This window comes from Coregonus lavaretus, assembly GCF_964263955.1.
Source record: "Coregonus lavaretus genome assembly, chromosome: 37".
Lineage (NCBI taxonomy): Eukaryota > Metazoa > Chordata > Actinopteri > Salmoniformes > Salmonidae > Coregonus > Coregonus lavaretus.
In genome coordinates this window covers 2,684,178-2,698,993 of record NC_140024.1, presented here as the reverse complement: position 1 = coordinate 2,698,993, position 14,816 = coordinate 2,684,178, and the positions used below count along the sequence as shown (strand labels likewise).

The 14,816-nt window shown below is 42.0% G+C and overlaps 1 protein-coding gene across 1 annotated transcript in view; it reads left to right on the top strand.

The window, feature by feature from the left end:
• The window catches only part of LOC311111697 (sodium- and chloride-dependent glycine transporter 2-like), a gene marked incomplete at both ends in the record, with an annotated part of 43,031 nt that extends 41,454 nt beyond the window's left edge, over positions 1–1,577 (top strand). Inside the window, one exon of the mRNA XM_084154491.1 lies at positions 1,422–1,577. Within this exon, the coding sequence (XP_084010617.1) occupies positions 1,422–1,577 (156 nt within the window). The remainder of the gene's footprint in view (positions 1–1,421) is intronic.
• Positions 1,578–14,816: the final 13,239 nt, after the last annotated feature.

Below are 14,816 nucleotides of genomic sequence, written 5' to 3'. Positions count from 1 at the left end.
ATCATGCTGTGGGTGGTGGCAGCATCATGCTGTGGGAGACTAGTCAGGATTGAGGGAAAGATGAATGGAGCAAAGTACAGAGAGATCCTTGATGAAAACCTGCTCAGACTGGGGAGAAGGTTCACCTTCCAATGGGGAAAGGGGGATACCTAGTCAGTTGTACAACTGAATGCATTCAAATGAAATGTGTCTTCTGCATTTAACCCAACCCCTCTGAATCAGAGGTGCGGGGGGCTGCCTTAATCGACATCCACGTCACACAGGACAACGACCCTAAGCACACAGCCAAGACAAAGCAGGAGTGGCTTCGGGACCAGTCTCTGAATGTCCTTGAGTGTCCAGCCAGAGCCTGGACTTGAACCCTATCGGACATCTTTGGAACTCCCCAAATACAGGTGTGCCAAGCTTGTAGCGTCATACCCAAGAAGATTTGAGATTGTAATCACTGCCAAAGGTGAATCAACAAAGTACTGAGTAAAGGGTCTGAATACTTATGTAAATGTGTTATTTCAGTATTTATTTTATATTTTTTGCCAACAGAATTAGAAACCTGTTTTTGCTTTGTCATTATTGGGTATTTTATGTAGATTGATGAGGGGGGAAAAAAACAATTTCATCAATTTTAGAATAAGGCTGTAACGTAACAAAATGTGGAAAAAGTCATGGGGTCTGAATACTTTCTGAATGCACTGTATGTTTTCCCCCTGTGAACGAAGAGCTATCACATCAAACATACAAGTGCAATTAGCTCTTTAGTATGACATATGACAGAGAGTTATCAGAGGACCAGGGCTGATATTTCACTTTACTGCACGTTAGAAAATGGATCTCTGACATCAAAGACTTCTGTTTGCGTCCCAAATAGCACCCTATTCCCTATACAGTGCAGTACTTTTGACCAGATCCCTATCAGCCCTGGTCCTCTGATAACTGGTGGCGGATCGGCACAGGAAACACAGACAAGTAGCAGTCCCCCACGCTGTGCTTGTTGAAGTCCCCTACATCACACATTAATCAAAGTGTTTGAGCTTTGTATGCTTGCGTGCGTGTGTATGCACTGTACTCGCAAACAGTACGTTTTGGTATAATCGCCTTAATCAGAGCCTTAAGATAGTTACAGTATCTGGCTAAGTTATTATTAAGCACATATACTGTATATGCAATCAATATTTTCTATAAAGGTTTGATGCGTTTTTTAAGTGAATTTCAAAGTTATAGACATTTCGGTGTTACGAATGACTGCCATTCCCGACATTTTCAAATCTCTCAGAACGGTCCTACTATAATATATTGTACCCAACTCTACCATTGACCTTCTGCAACTCAAGTTTATTGATACGATTCTATTCTATTTTAAAATAACTGTGTGACTCTCACCCCCCCCCCCCCCGCTCTCCTCCCCCCCCCGCTCCCCTCCACAGCGTCTGAAGCTTGTGTGCTCCCCTCAGCCTGACTGGGGTCCCTTCCTGGCAAAGCACAGAGGGGAGCGCTACAAGAACATGATGGACCCCCATGGTTCCAACTCCCTGGGCCTCAAACTGCCCCCCAAAGATTTCCAGCTGGGCGCCTACCAGTAGCAGCCTCCACTACTACCACCAACACCACTTCAGCAGGGGCACCGGGGGAGAGAGAGAGCAGCAGCCTACCACTGCCCTCTCCTCCACCTATTCCTTCTCTTTTTCCTGTTCTCCACTCCTCTTCATCTCTCCTGTTTCCTTCCTCTTTCCCTTCAATGTGGGTGCGAGAAAAGCAAGCCAACACATCCTTCACTTTTTTTCCGGTTCTCCTGTCCACCTCGCCTGCTCCCTTCTTCATTCTCCTCCACTCTATAGAAAAGTGGGGCTGCCCTCCTCTCCAACATTGCTTTCTCTGGCAGGCACCTATACTATACCCTGCCCTCTCTCTCCCTAACCCCTGACCTGAGAATGGTCTGTCCTCTGCCTCCTGCCCATGCACAGCCATTACTCCAGAACCCTTTCTTTCTGAGGGGATCTCTATTCCAAGAGAAAAATGTGTACCGTGTCACAATATTGCAATGGCAATATTCGACTGCACATGACAAAAAAATCGAATCACATTTTATTTGTCACATGCTTCGTAAACAGTGAAATACTTACTTACGGGTCCTTTTCCAACAATGCAGAGTTAAAGATAAAAAATATAAAAAATATATAGAAATAGTGACAGAAGGAATAAATACACAGGGATTAACAAATAACAATAACGAGTAAAAAATAACATGGTACTGGTACTCCCTGTATATAGCCGAGTCTATGTGCAGGGGTACGCGGTAATTGAGGTAGCTTTGTATATATAGGTAGGGGTAAAATGACTATGTGTGTGACTGTGTGTTTGGCGTCAGTATGCGTGTGTGCGTGTGTTATGTGTGTGTGGGTATATGTTGTGTGTGTGTGTGTGTGTGTCTGTGTGTGTGTGTTGGGGTGCAAGTGTGAGTATGTGTGAGTAGAATCCAGTGTGTGTCCATAGAGTCAGTGCAAGAGAGAGTGCAAAAAAGGGTCAATGCAGGTAGTCCATGTAGCCATTTGATTTAGCTATTTAGCATTCTTGTTATGGCTTGGGGGTAGAAGCTGTTCAGGGTCTTGTTGGTTCCAGACTTGGTGCACTGGTACCGCTTGCTGTGCGGAAGCAGAGAGAACAGTCTATGGTTTGGGTGGAGTCTTTGACAATTTTTCTATCCTTCCACTGACACCGCCTGGTGTAGAGGTCCTGGATGGTAGGGAGCTCTGCCCCAGTGATGTACTGGGCCATACTCACCACCCTCTGTAGCGCCTTGTGGTCGGGCGCCTTGCAATTGCCGTACCAAGCGGTGTTGCAGCCAGTCAAGGTGCAGCTGTTGAACTTTTTGAGGACCTGAGGGCCCATGCCAAATCTTTTCAGCCCCCTGAGGGGGAAGAGGCGCTGTCGTGCCCTCTTCACAACTGTGTGGGTGTGTGTGTGGACCATGTTCATTCCTTAGTGATGTGTACACAGAGGAACTTGAAGCTCTTGACCGATCCACTACATCTGGACTACTCCCTATGGAGGTGTGTGTGCATGCATGTGTGTGTGTGTGTGTGTGTGTGTGTGTGTGTGTGTGTGTGTGTGTGTGTGTGTGTGATTGTTTTATTCTTGTATCTATGTGTATAGTGATAATGGAAAATCCTCCACAAACAAAAAGGCACAAAAATTTAAATTGAAAGACTGAGAAACATTGGTATTCATCAGACTCTGACCTATGGGACATTATGATATATAATCTTTTTTTTTTATGAAATAGGCAACACAAGTAAAATAAACTGCCTAGAAATGATGCAGTATGTACTGTCATTATGGTTCATTTTCATAGATGATGTTTGTTCCTGTCAAACTATATATATATATATATATATATATATATATATATATATATATATATATATATATATACACACACACTCCTATTTAATGTGCAGGCTCCTTTGCTTTATCTGAATAAATGAAGTTACCTTCAATTTTTGCCTTCTACTTCTCCAGTAGATAAGGGAATGCCTATCGCTGATTACTTTAACTATAAACCCTTTAGTCTCTACTATCTCTATAAAAAAAAATCTCTGTAATCAAGGGACAATTTGTGGTGCCCTCACTCTTTATTTATGAATCTCTCAAATTCATATTCTCTTGTTATATGAACATAGCACATTGATACAAGTTGTGTAGTTGATCCTTCCTTTAGTAGCTTAAGATATGCAAAATGGCCATGTGAAATTGTAGTGATTCTTCTCAGTGTTTAGAATAGTCCGATGGCCTTTGTGTGCATAAAAATTAAACCAACTATTTATTGCTGTAGACATGTGTTGTGGTCTCGTCATGGCAACTGTGGAACCTCCCTTTTTCCTCATATACGCAACTTCTGTAGGGTAACGATATATACACACACACGAGAGAATGTGTATGGCTCCAGATGTTTTTTCCTTGCCGGCTGTGTAGCTGTATCTTGTACACTTTTTAAAAAGAGATGTGTGTTGACTTAGTGCGTGTTAGTGTTGTAACATCCCCACAATGTTAGGAGCAACTGATAGAGATGTGTGTGGGTAGTGTATAGAATATGGCCTCTTTTTTTCTTGGAACTCTACTTGTCTTATTATATGTGGTAGAGCTCTGGGGAACACTTTGGATTTGTCTCAAATGGCACTCTATTCCCAATGAAGTGCAATACCTTTGAATATGTGAGTGAGTCCTATGTCCGATCAAAAGTACTGCACTAAATGGGGTGTCATTTGAGATTTGTACTTTGCCATTTTTAACTGTGTCTCTTTGTCTTCATGAAACAGGGTGTCAGGTATACTTGATTCCAGGTCTGCCTGCTATTGTAGATGTATAATTAACAACAGCCTTCTACATGGAAGAAATATACAGTAGAGCTTCCACAATTTCTACCTTAATAAGGGAGACTTAGATATTATTTTAGAAATCCTTCAAAATGTGCCTGTTCTCTCTTTTTTTGCGCACTATTATAAAATCATGAGGCATTCTAGTTCAGTAGAGCATCAAGGAATGTCTTGGTCAAATCGCACTGCGCTGACCAAAATGTACAGTATCTCACAAAAGTGAGTACACCCCTCACATTTTTGTAAATATTTGAGTATATCTTTTCATGTGACAACACTGAAGAAATGACACTTTGCTACAATGTAAAGTAGTGAGTGTACAGCTTGTATAACAGTGTAAATTTGCTGTCCCCTCAAAATAACACAACACACAGCCATTCATGTCTAAACCGTTGGCAACAAAAGTGAGTACACCCCTAAGTGAAAATGTCCAAATTGGGGCCAAAGTGTCAATATTTTGTGTGGCCACCATCATTTTCCAGCACTGCCTTAACCCTCTTGGGCATGGAGTTCACCAGAGCTTCACAGGTTGCCACTGGAGTCCTCTTCCACTCCTCCACACATCACGGAGCTGGTGGATGTTAGAGACCTTGCACTCCTCCACCTTCCATTTGAGGATGCCCCACAGATGCTCAATAGGTTTTAGGTCTGGAGACATGCTTGGCCAGTCCATCACCTTTACCCTCAGCTTCTTTAGCAAGGCAGTGGTCATCTTGGAGATGTGTTTGAGGTCGTTATCATGTTGGAATACTGCCCTGCGGCCCAGTCTCAGAAGGGAGGGGATCATGCTCTGCTTCAGTATGTCACAGTACATGTTGGCATTCATGGTTCCCTCAATAAACTGTAGCTCCCCATTGCAGGCAGCACACTGTGGTCCTCTGTAGCTCAGCTGGTAGAGCACGGCGCTTGTAACGCCAAGGTAGTGGGTTCGATCCCCGGGACCACCCATACACAAAAATGTATGCACGCATGACTGTAAGTCGCTTTGGATAAAAGCGTCTGCTAAATGGCATATTATTATTATTATTATTATTATAGCACTCATGCAGCCCCAGACCATGACACTCCCACCACCATGCTTGACTGTAGGCAAGACACACTTGTCTTTGTACTCCTCACCTGGTTGCCGCCACACATGCTTGACACCATCTGAACCAAATAAGTTTATCTTGGTCTCATCAGACCACAGGACATGGTTCCAGTAATCCATGTCCTTAGTCTGCTTGTCTTCAGCAAACTGTTTGCGGGCTTTCTTGTGCATCATCTTTAGAAGAGGCTTCCTTCTGGGACAACAGCCATGCAGACCAATTTGATGCAGTGTGCAGCGTATGGTCTGAGCACTGACAGGCTGACCCCCCACCCCTTCAACCTCTGCAGCAATGCTGGCAGCACTCATACGTCTATTTCCCAAAGACAACGTCTGGATATGACGCTGAGCACGTGAACTCAACTTCTTTGGTCGACCATGGCAAGGCCTGTTCTGAGTGGAACCTGTCCTGTTAAACCGCTGTAAGGTCTTGGCCACCGTGCTGCAGCTCAATTTCAGGGTCTTGGCAATCTTCTTATAGCCCAGGCCATCTTTATGTAGAGCAACAATTCTTTTTTTTCAGATCCTCAGAGAGTTCTTTGCCATGAGGTGCCATGTTGAACTTCCAGGGACTAGTATGAGGGAGTGTGAGAGCGATGACACCAAATTTAACACACCTGCTCCCCATTCACACCTGAGACCTTGTAACACTAACGAGTCACATAACACCGGGGAGGGAAAATTGCTAATTGGGCCCAATTTGGACATTTTCACTTAGGGGTGTACTCACTTTTGTTGCCAGTGGTTTCGACATTAATGGCTGTGTGTTGAATTATTTTGAGGGGACAGCAAATTTACACTGTTATACAAGCTCACTACTTTACATTTATCAAAGTGTCATTTCTTCAGTGTTGTCACATGAAAAGATATACTCAAATATATACAAAAATGTGAGGGGTGTACTCACTTTTGTGAGATACTGTATCTTTACCTAGGGCACTGGAGTTGAATGAGATATGGTTGGCATATAATTTCCCTTTAAAATCTTGTTATAAACTCTTCTCCGTGGACAGAACTGGTCCATAACAGTTATATGTCTTACCTAGAACCCTAAGAAATCTGGAACAGTGTCTGCTTCCCAAATGGCCACCTTATCTCTAAATAGTGTACTACTTTTGACCAGGGCCCGTACTGTAGGAGTACAAGTAGTGGACTATATACGGAACAGGTTGCCATTTGGGACACAAAGTGCAGGGGTCAAGACTTCAATCTGACAGTGACAGCTCACGACCACCTGCCAGCCTGCCGCTAGCTATCCAGAGGGCCAGTAAGCAATTTGACCGGCCACTAAGATTGCTTTAAATATTACACGTCAGGCAACCAATCTGCCTTAATTGGACAGACCTGATTTATTTTCCCGCTATCACAGGAACTTGGATGTGTACTTTCTGTTCAATGTAAATGGCCGGGTCTTTTAACGCTGCAGGCGTGTGTTCGTTGAGTGGGGCCGAGTGTAATTAATTGGAGGCTGTGGATATATGGGAAGCAATAAGACAAGCGTGCCAGTGAGATTCGAGTCAGATGTGTAAGTCTAGGCAAGGCCCATGCTGTTTAATTACTTTGAAATTGAAAGCAACATGGGCCACTAATTGTCTAGAAGTGGAAAAAACATTCAACACAAAAACCCTGTTGCTGAAGTAGCTTGCCTGTTGTAGCCTAGAAATGTTGCTTTGTGTTGATATGTAGTGCATCTTATCTCCCTTGTTGTGTGTGTGTATGTCTCTGTCTGTCTGTCTGTCTCTGTGTGTGTTTGTGTGTGTGTGTGTGTGTGCACTAAGCTTGGGGGCCCCCCAACCCCTTTTTTTAGGAACTCAGCTGGGGTCTCAATTTACTGTTGAGTATAATTTCAAAATTTGGTTGTGCATCAGTTTTTCTCTTATTATATTAGTCACTTACAATCACTCAATTAGCCCATGTCAGCTAAAAAATGTTTTAGATTGGTAAGTTAGTCTAGCCAGCTATCTAAACTTGTAGTAATCATGGTGCAATTACCGACCGGACACGTGCCGAGGGGCCCTGACCTCCAGGGGGCCCCCATTGATTTTGTTAGTCACTCTCAGTCATATATCATATTAACATGGCATTAGTCAATCTCTCCACCCTATGGAAAAATGAGTGGAATTGCATGATATTAGTTATACAATTGCAAAACATCTCTCTGCCCCATGCCAAAATCTGTAGAATTGCAGCAAATTTGCTTTAAAACTGGAACATTTTCTTTACGCCCCATTGCAAAATATGTAGAATTGCAGGAAATTAACTCTAAAACAAATAAAAGTTCTCCCTGTCATCAACTGGGGGCCACTAAAATGTTTTGTCGGTGAGGTGGGGGCCCTCCCAACAAAATTTCAATTCATATAGGAGCGGCAGATAGCCTAGCGGTTAAGAGCGTTGGGCCAGTAACCGAAAGTTCACTGCTTCGAATCCCCGAGCTGACTAGGTGAAAAATCTGTCGATGTGCCCTTTAGGCACTTAACCCTAATTGCTCCTGTAAGTTTCTCTGGATGAGAACGTCTGCTAAGTGACTAAAATGTCAAATGCAAATGTAAGCGCTAGTTGGAATAACTCTGTCCTTGTGTAGCCAATTTGATGCTTTCTTTGAGGAAATGGGGATTAGCTTTCTGTTTTCAACAGCATTGATCGATTGAACAGGAAATGGAAAGTTAGAAAGCTAGCATGTGCTGTTTGTGTTCCTGTGCTTCTGTGTCCATGTATGCTCTCTCCCTGCTCCCTTCTGCTTTCTCCTCTCCTCCCTTCTCCCCCCTCTCCCCCTTGCATGTCTCCTTTAGCGTGCTTTATGTTCCTCAAAGCACAGACAAACCAGGGTTATAGTTTACCCCGGTATTTTCCTTCACAAAGAATAATACAAAATAATAAACTTTCCATTGCTATACCTGTGGGTCAACTTTGGGCAGAAGGTAACCAAAGAAGGAGAATAACTTTTTTTTTATCAAAAAAAATTGTGCTATTTGCGTTTAGGAGATTGAGATACTGCCATTCATTTCCGACCTAGTGATCCTTGATGTTTGCCAATATGTTACAAAACATCTTCAGGTAACCATTGGCCTTATAGGTGTCCTCTAATAGTAGAATATTGTATGTAACTCAAGACGTATTGTCTGTCTCATATGGTACTGGTATATCCCTATTGTTATGTATGTTGTGTCTTTTTGGCACTTTATTGTGGACCTATGAATGCATAGGTTAAATGCCTAATTACTTGGGTAATGTCATTTATTTATGTGTGTTCTATGTGAGGTACTGCTGGCTATGGATATGTGCCTCCAATAGCCCATGCCATCCTTTGGTTTGAAAATAGAGAATAGATATATAATAGGAATATATGTTTTGAATTCTGTGACAGATATATAAAGATATATTATATGTGAAATTGATTATTTATTTGAATGTCATCAATCATTGAGGCCCTACCTCACATTTTGTATTTATGTATAGAAATGCAATTGGAGTATAGTATCTTTGCCAATAATAATAATATATCGCTATTATATCATGAAATGTGTAACCTATAAATCTATAAATATCATTGTTTTCATCTTGAAGTGTTGTGTGGCTTTTTTGAGAGACGTGACATTTACCAGTATCCAAAAGTCCTTATGTTTAATTGCTCAAATTTACTTTTATATACCTGCCAACATCTGTTGTTTAAAATCCACAGACAAGAACAGCCATGAATTATAATTAAAATTTCAAGTGAAACTATCAATGAAGCTGGCATGCTGATTTGAGTAATGGAACTCTAGCTATCTGTGTTCACCTGCTGTATGTACTGCTGGCCACATGGTGGCGCTATAAACAGTGGACAAGTTTATATCTCTTTCTCTCTCCATCTTCCTCTCCAACCCTCTCTCTCCAACTTTCACACTTAAAAATGCTAAATATCTCATTTGAGCGTGGCTGTGCCAAGGCATGGCATGTATATTTAAAGACAAATAAATACAGGATCAAAGGTGAGGAGATTAGGGGCTCTGTTCAATCCTCATCATTGAAGTTAAGCTTTACAGCGTGATTGAAATTTAAAGGCAATGTTTCCGCTTTAGCAGAGACTGCATTCACGGTAAACCCTGTATATCAGCTCAATCGGAAATTACCTTTACATTTCTATTGCGGAATCTGCAACGCTTCAGCTTTACAGATTGAACGGAGCCCTAGGCACTGTGATTTTATTGCTTCTCAAGGTGCTGTTGTTTTGTTTGCCTATATGCCATGTAAGAGGTGAAGCATGTTGCTTAACAGTTATCACTGCATAACATAAGCTTGTATATTTACGCCAAACCAATTTACAAATGTTACTGCATTGGCATGCAGCGCAGCAAAGAAGTGACTTGTTTTGCAAAGCGGGGAAGCAGAAATGCTTTAGATGTTTATTGAGCTACTTCTATCCTCAAAGGAATCAGCCAAGCTTAAGGAGTTGTTTGTATTCAAAAGCAAGGAAAACATCTATGGTAATGTTACTGATTTTAATACTACATTCTCCAACTTGCAGAGAATATGGATCACTGAAATCCCTATGTCTTCTTAAAAGGGGCAATCTGGGATTCAACACACAAAGCAGCACCCCGCCACTTTTTTTGGCTGAGAGATCGGGCTGGAGAAATGTAACCTCTCAAATTTATAGATGAAGTTATGGATGTAAAGACTGACCATCTATGAGATCAAAATTACAGTTTCAACCATGTTTTGAAGCTGTACAGTGTTTTGTTTACATTGTTTCAAACAATGGCGTTCAAGCTGAAGGTTACAGATTTCATAATAGAAATGTAAAGGTAATTTCAGATTGAGCCGACATTTGCAGCATTTACCATGAATGCAGTCTCCACTAAAGCGGATTGAATAGAGCTCTCAATCAGATCAAGAGTTAACCGGCGATAGCGACACCTGCATAGCTGATGTTTTGGCTGTGTCTGAGGTGTAACTGCATTGGAGCTGTCAAATCGGTGAGCAGCTGCTCTTGATCATTGTCATGAAGGCACACCCATCCCACTCACGTTAGAAGTTCAGAACGAGAAAGTGTAGGCTATATAGAAATAATTACCCTCAAATTGAAATAATTAAATGAAATAATAAGGATTTCTATCAGCCTAATCGAGGTGTAGATTAAATCTCACATTCCAGTGTTCGAATTTGTAAACAATCCCAGATTGCCCCTTTAATCTGTGGATTAGTCATTTTGGAACAAGTGCACAGGTAATAACCTTTTTTTCTACGTAGACCACAGGTCTCTTGGGTAGTGTTATCTACCCTAGAAAAATACTCCCTTAAGTTTAGTACTGTCTTCATGGCAAACCAAGTGGATGGGCTGCAAGAGTACTTCAGGATAATTTACAAGTGTAGACGGATAATCATAATTGTCCCACCTTCTATAATCATTGACAGGTGGCACCATTGAGGTGGCAGTGTTGAGGCGCGAGGCTCAATTTATCCAGGTACGTCAATGCTGTATGATGTGGCTGTACTAAACTCACGAAGCACCTATAAGTTATATTCTTCAAGAATCAACGGTGAGGCCTATTATTATTTGAAAATTATCACCTGTAAATATTGCATATTGTACTATAATGACATCAGCTTGCATCCTTACTTCCTTAAAGCAATCACCAGTCTCACAAGCCTGGATGGGTGAAAGTCCAATTTCCACCCATTTGCTTTCACCAAACTCATAATGTCGGATCAGCGATCTCATCAAGGGAGCGGGCAATAAGGATTGACTCTTTGATGTTTCTGAACAGGGCTTGCATCCTCTATGCTTTCATCATCATTCTAGCTCTACCTTTAACATTCTGACCGCAGCGGTCTGCGCTGCTCTCTTGCCCTGCTCTTGCCCTGCTCTTGCCCTGCTCTTGCCCTGCTCTTGCCCTGACTGTCAGCCTGTTTGTTTTACCATCAGTAAAGTTCTCTGGGACGTCAGCAATTGAAGACACGTGGGCCATGTACGCCTACATTTATGACAAGGAAATCATTCACTCTTAAGCTTATCAGTCAACTGACCTTGAAGAACATCAAACTTTGCACACAAAACTTCTATAGCCGGCCTAAAAGCAATATTGATGAATTTTGCACATTGTAAATTCCCTCCCTACATTTGACTCCTGACAGGAATAAAATGAAACACATTTAACATTGAGTACCTTTAAATATTAATCATATTTCTTATAAAGCCCAAATGGAATTTGAGGTGGGTTATATTTCAGTTCATCATTAGACGGCCAATCATCAGTTGCTACATCCATTTCTGGACTTATAAATTAATAATATGTACCCATTGATTCTTAATATAACTTATAAATGCTTGAAGAATATAACTTATAAATGCCTCATGAGCTTAGTTCAACTGTCGTATCCCATCAGAACCCAAAATACAAGCTTGTTTTACTACAATGTTTATAAACAAAGTATATGTAAACAAACACTGTATAGCCTTAGGGCCCAATTCAATCAGATCCGGTTTAGCCGACATCCGCATAGCTGATGTTTTGATGGTGTCGGAGGTGGAACTGTGTTAGAGCTGTCAAATCCACAAGCGGCTCCTGGCATTGTACCTAAAGCGGACATTACCATTGGCTGCACAGAGTTGCATTAAGACAAATCCCATGCAGCCTTGTTTACAAGTTCGAACACTGGATGATGTAATCTACACCTCGATTAGGCTGATAGAAATCCTTATTATTTAGTTTAATGATTTTTACATTTGAGAGTAAATATTTCTATATAATTAGAAAGTGCTTGATGGATCACTCACATAACAGAGGATAAAACAGAAATAATTTCTGATAAAACTGCAGATCCTCACAATAAACTGGCAGCTCTTAATAAAGATTGTTTAACACTTCCTCATTCTGAACTTCTCATTATGAACACCATATATTTTCATATTGTGAATTATTACAGTGCATTCAGAAAGTATTCAGACCCCTTGACTTTTTCCACATTTTGTTACGTTACCGCCAATTTTCTAAAATTGATTAAATAAATGTTTTTCCTCATTAATCTACACACAATACCCCATAATGACAAAGTGAATTTTTTTTGCAAATGTATTAATACTAAAAAACAGAAATACCTTGTTTATTGTGGTCCTCTGTAGCTCAATGTGGTCCTCTGTAGCTCAATTGGTAGAGCATGGCGCTTGGAACGCCAGGGTAGTGGGTTCGATCCCCGGGACCACCCATACGTAAAAATGTATGCGCACATGACTGTAAGTCGCTTTGGATAAAAGCGTCTGCTAAATGGCATATTATATTATTATTATATTTACATAAGTATTCAGACCCTTTGCTATGAGACACGAAATTGAGCTCAGGTCCATCCTGTTTCCATTGATCATCCTTGAGATGTTTCTACAACTTGATTGGAGTCCACCTGTGGTAAATTCAATTGATTGGACATGATTTGGAAAAACACACCCCTGTCTATATAAGGTCCCACAGTTGACAGTGCACATCAGAGCAAAAACCAAGCCATGAGGTTGAAGGAATTGTCCGTAGAGCTCTGAGACAGGATTGTGTCGAGGCACAGATCTGGTGAAGGGTACCAAAACATTTCTGTAGCATTGAAGGTCCCCAAGAACACAGTGGCCTCCATCATTCTTAAATGGAAGAAGTTTGGAACCACCAAGACTCTTCCTAGAGCTGGCCGCCCGGCCAAACTGAACAATTGGGGGAGAAGGGCCTTGGTCACGGAGGTGACCAAGAACCCGATGGTCACTGTGACAGAGCTTCAAAGTTCCTCTGTGGAGATGGGAGAACCTTCCAGAAGGACAACCATCTCTGCAGCACTCCACCAATCAGGCCTTTATGGTAGAGTGGCCAGACAGAAGCCACTCCTCAGTAAAAGGCACATGACAGCCCCCTTGGAGTTTGCAAAAAGGCACCTAAAGACTCTCAGACCATGAGAAACAAGATTCTCTGCTCTGATGAAACCAAGATTGAACTATTTGACCTGAATGGCAAGCATCACGCTACTACAGCGACTGAAATGACTGCAACACTTAACAAAGAGCTGCAGTTATTTTTGGAAAGGGTGGCAAGGAATAAGTTAGTCCTAAATATTTCAAAAACTAAAAGCATTGTTTTTGTAACAAATCAGTCACTAAACCCTAAACCTCAACTAAATCTTATAATGAATAATGTGGAACTTGAGCAAGTTGAGGTGACTAAACTGCCTAGAGTAATCCTGGATTGTAAACTGTCATGGTCAAAACATGTTGATACAACAGTAACTAAGGTGGAGAGAAATCTGTCCATAATAAAGCGCTGTTCTGCCTTCTTAACAACACTATCAACAAGGCAGGTCCTACAGGCTCTAGTTTTGTCGCACCTGGACTACTGTTCAGTCGTGTGGTCATGTGCCACAAAGAGACCCTTAGGAAAATTACAATTGGCTCAGTACAGGGCAGCATGGCTGGCCTTTAAATGTACACGGGGAGCTAACATTAATGATATGCCAAGCTCTCATGGCTCAAAGTGGAGGAGAGATTGACTTCATCACTACTTATTTATGTAAGAAGTGTTGACAAGCTGAACAGACCCATGCATACCCCACAAGACATGCCACCAGAGGTCTCTTTATAATGGCCGCTAAGCTGCTAGCCATCAAGATAACAAAGTTGGTCTCAGATGAGTTTTGCAATGGAGCTCTCTTTTTCTGGAGAAATAAATGAACGGTTCCAGCGCTGTAGGATCTGTATCTACTACGCTTTGTTTCGGGACAAACCGGATCACTCAGAGTTCCAATGCGGCAATTGTTTGCTTGCCAAGGATTATAGGCTTCTGGTGGCTTCCTTGATCACACAGGTCTCCAGCCTACGTAAGAAACTGGGGAAAACGCGAAGTGGAATGTTTACCTTTTCTACGCCGGTGGCTGGACGGCTGGACGGCTTGTTGGATGTATCTCCGCCTTGTCGTTTGTCGTAATTCGACTGGTGTTGCCCGGAGCACTCCCATCTGATAGCGGAGTCGAAGGAGCACTGCAAGAGGAGCATGGCAATCAACGATGGTCACATGTCACAAGCCGTGGAGCCGAAGACAGCGGCCTCCAGCAAAGCAGTCTACACTCCCAACGAGAGCCTGATCTTCCTGCGCCTTCGTCACTGGGGGTACCTGTGTCTGAGGCCGCAGTGCGTACTTCTACGATTTCGAAGTCGACATCGGCAAACTTGTAACTACCTACCAGGGTAGTTACAAACAGCACAGGAATTACATCACCAAAATGTATCGATCACATCTTTACTAATACTGCAGAAATGTGCTTGAAAGCAGTATCCAGATCCATCGGCTGTATTGATCATAATATAGTAGCCATATCTAGGAAAACCAAAGTTCCAAAGGCTGGGTCTAATATAG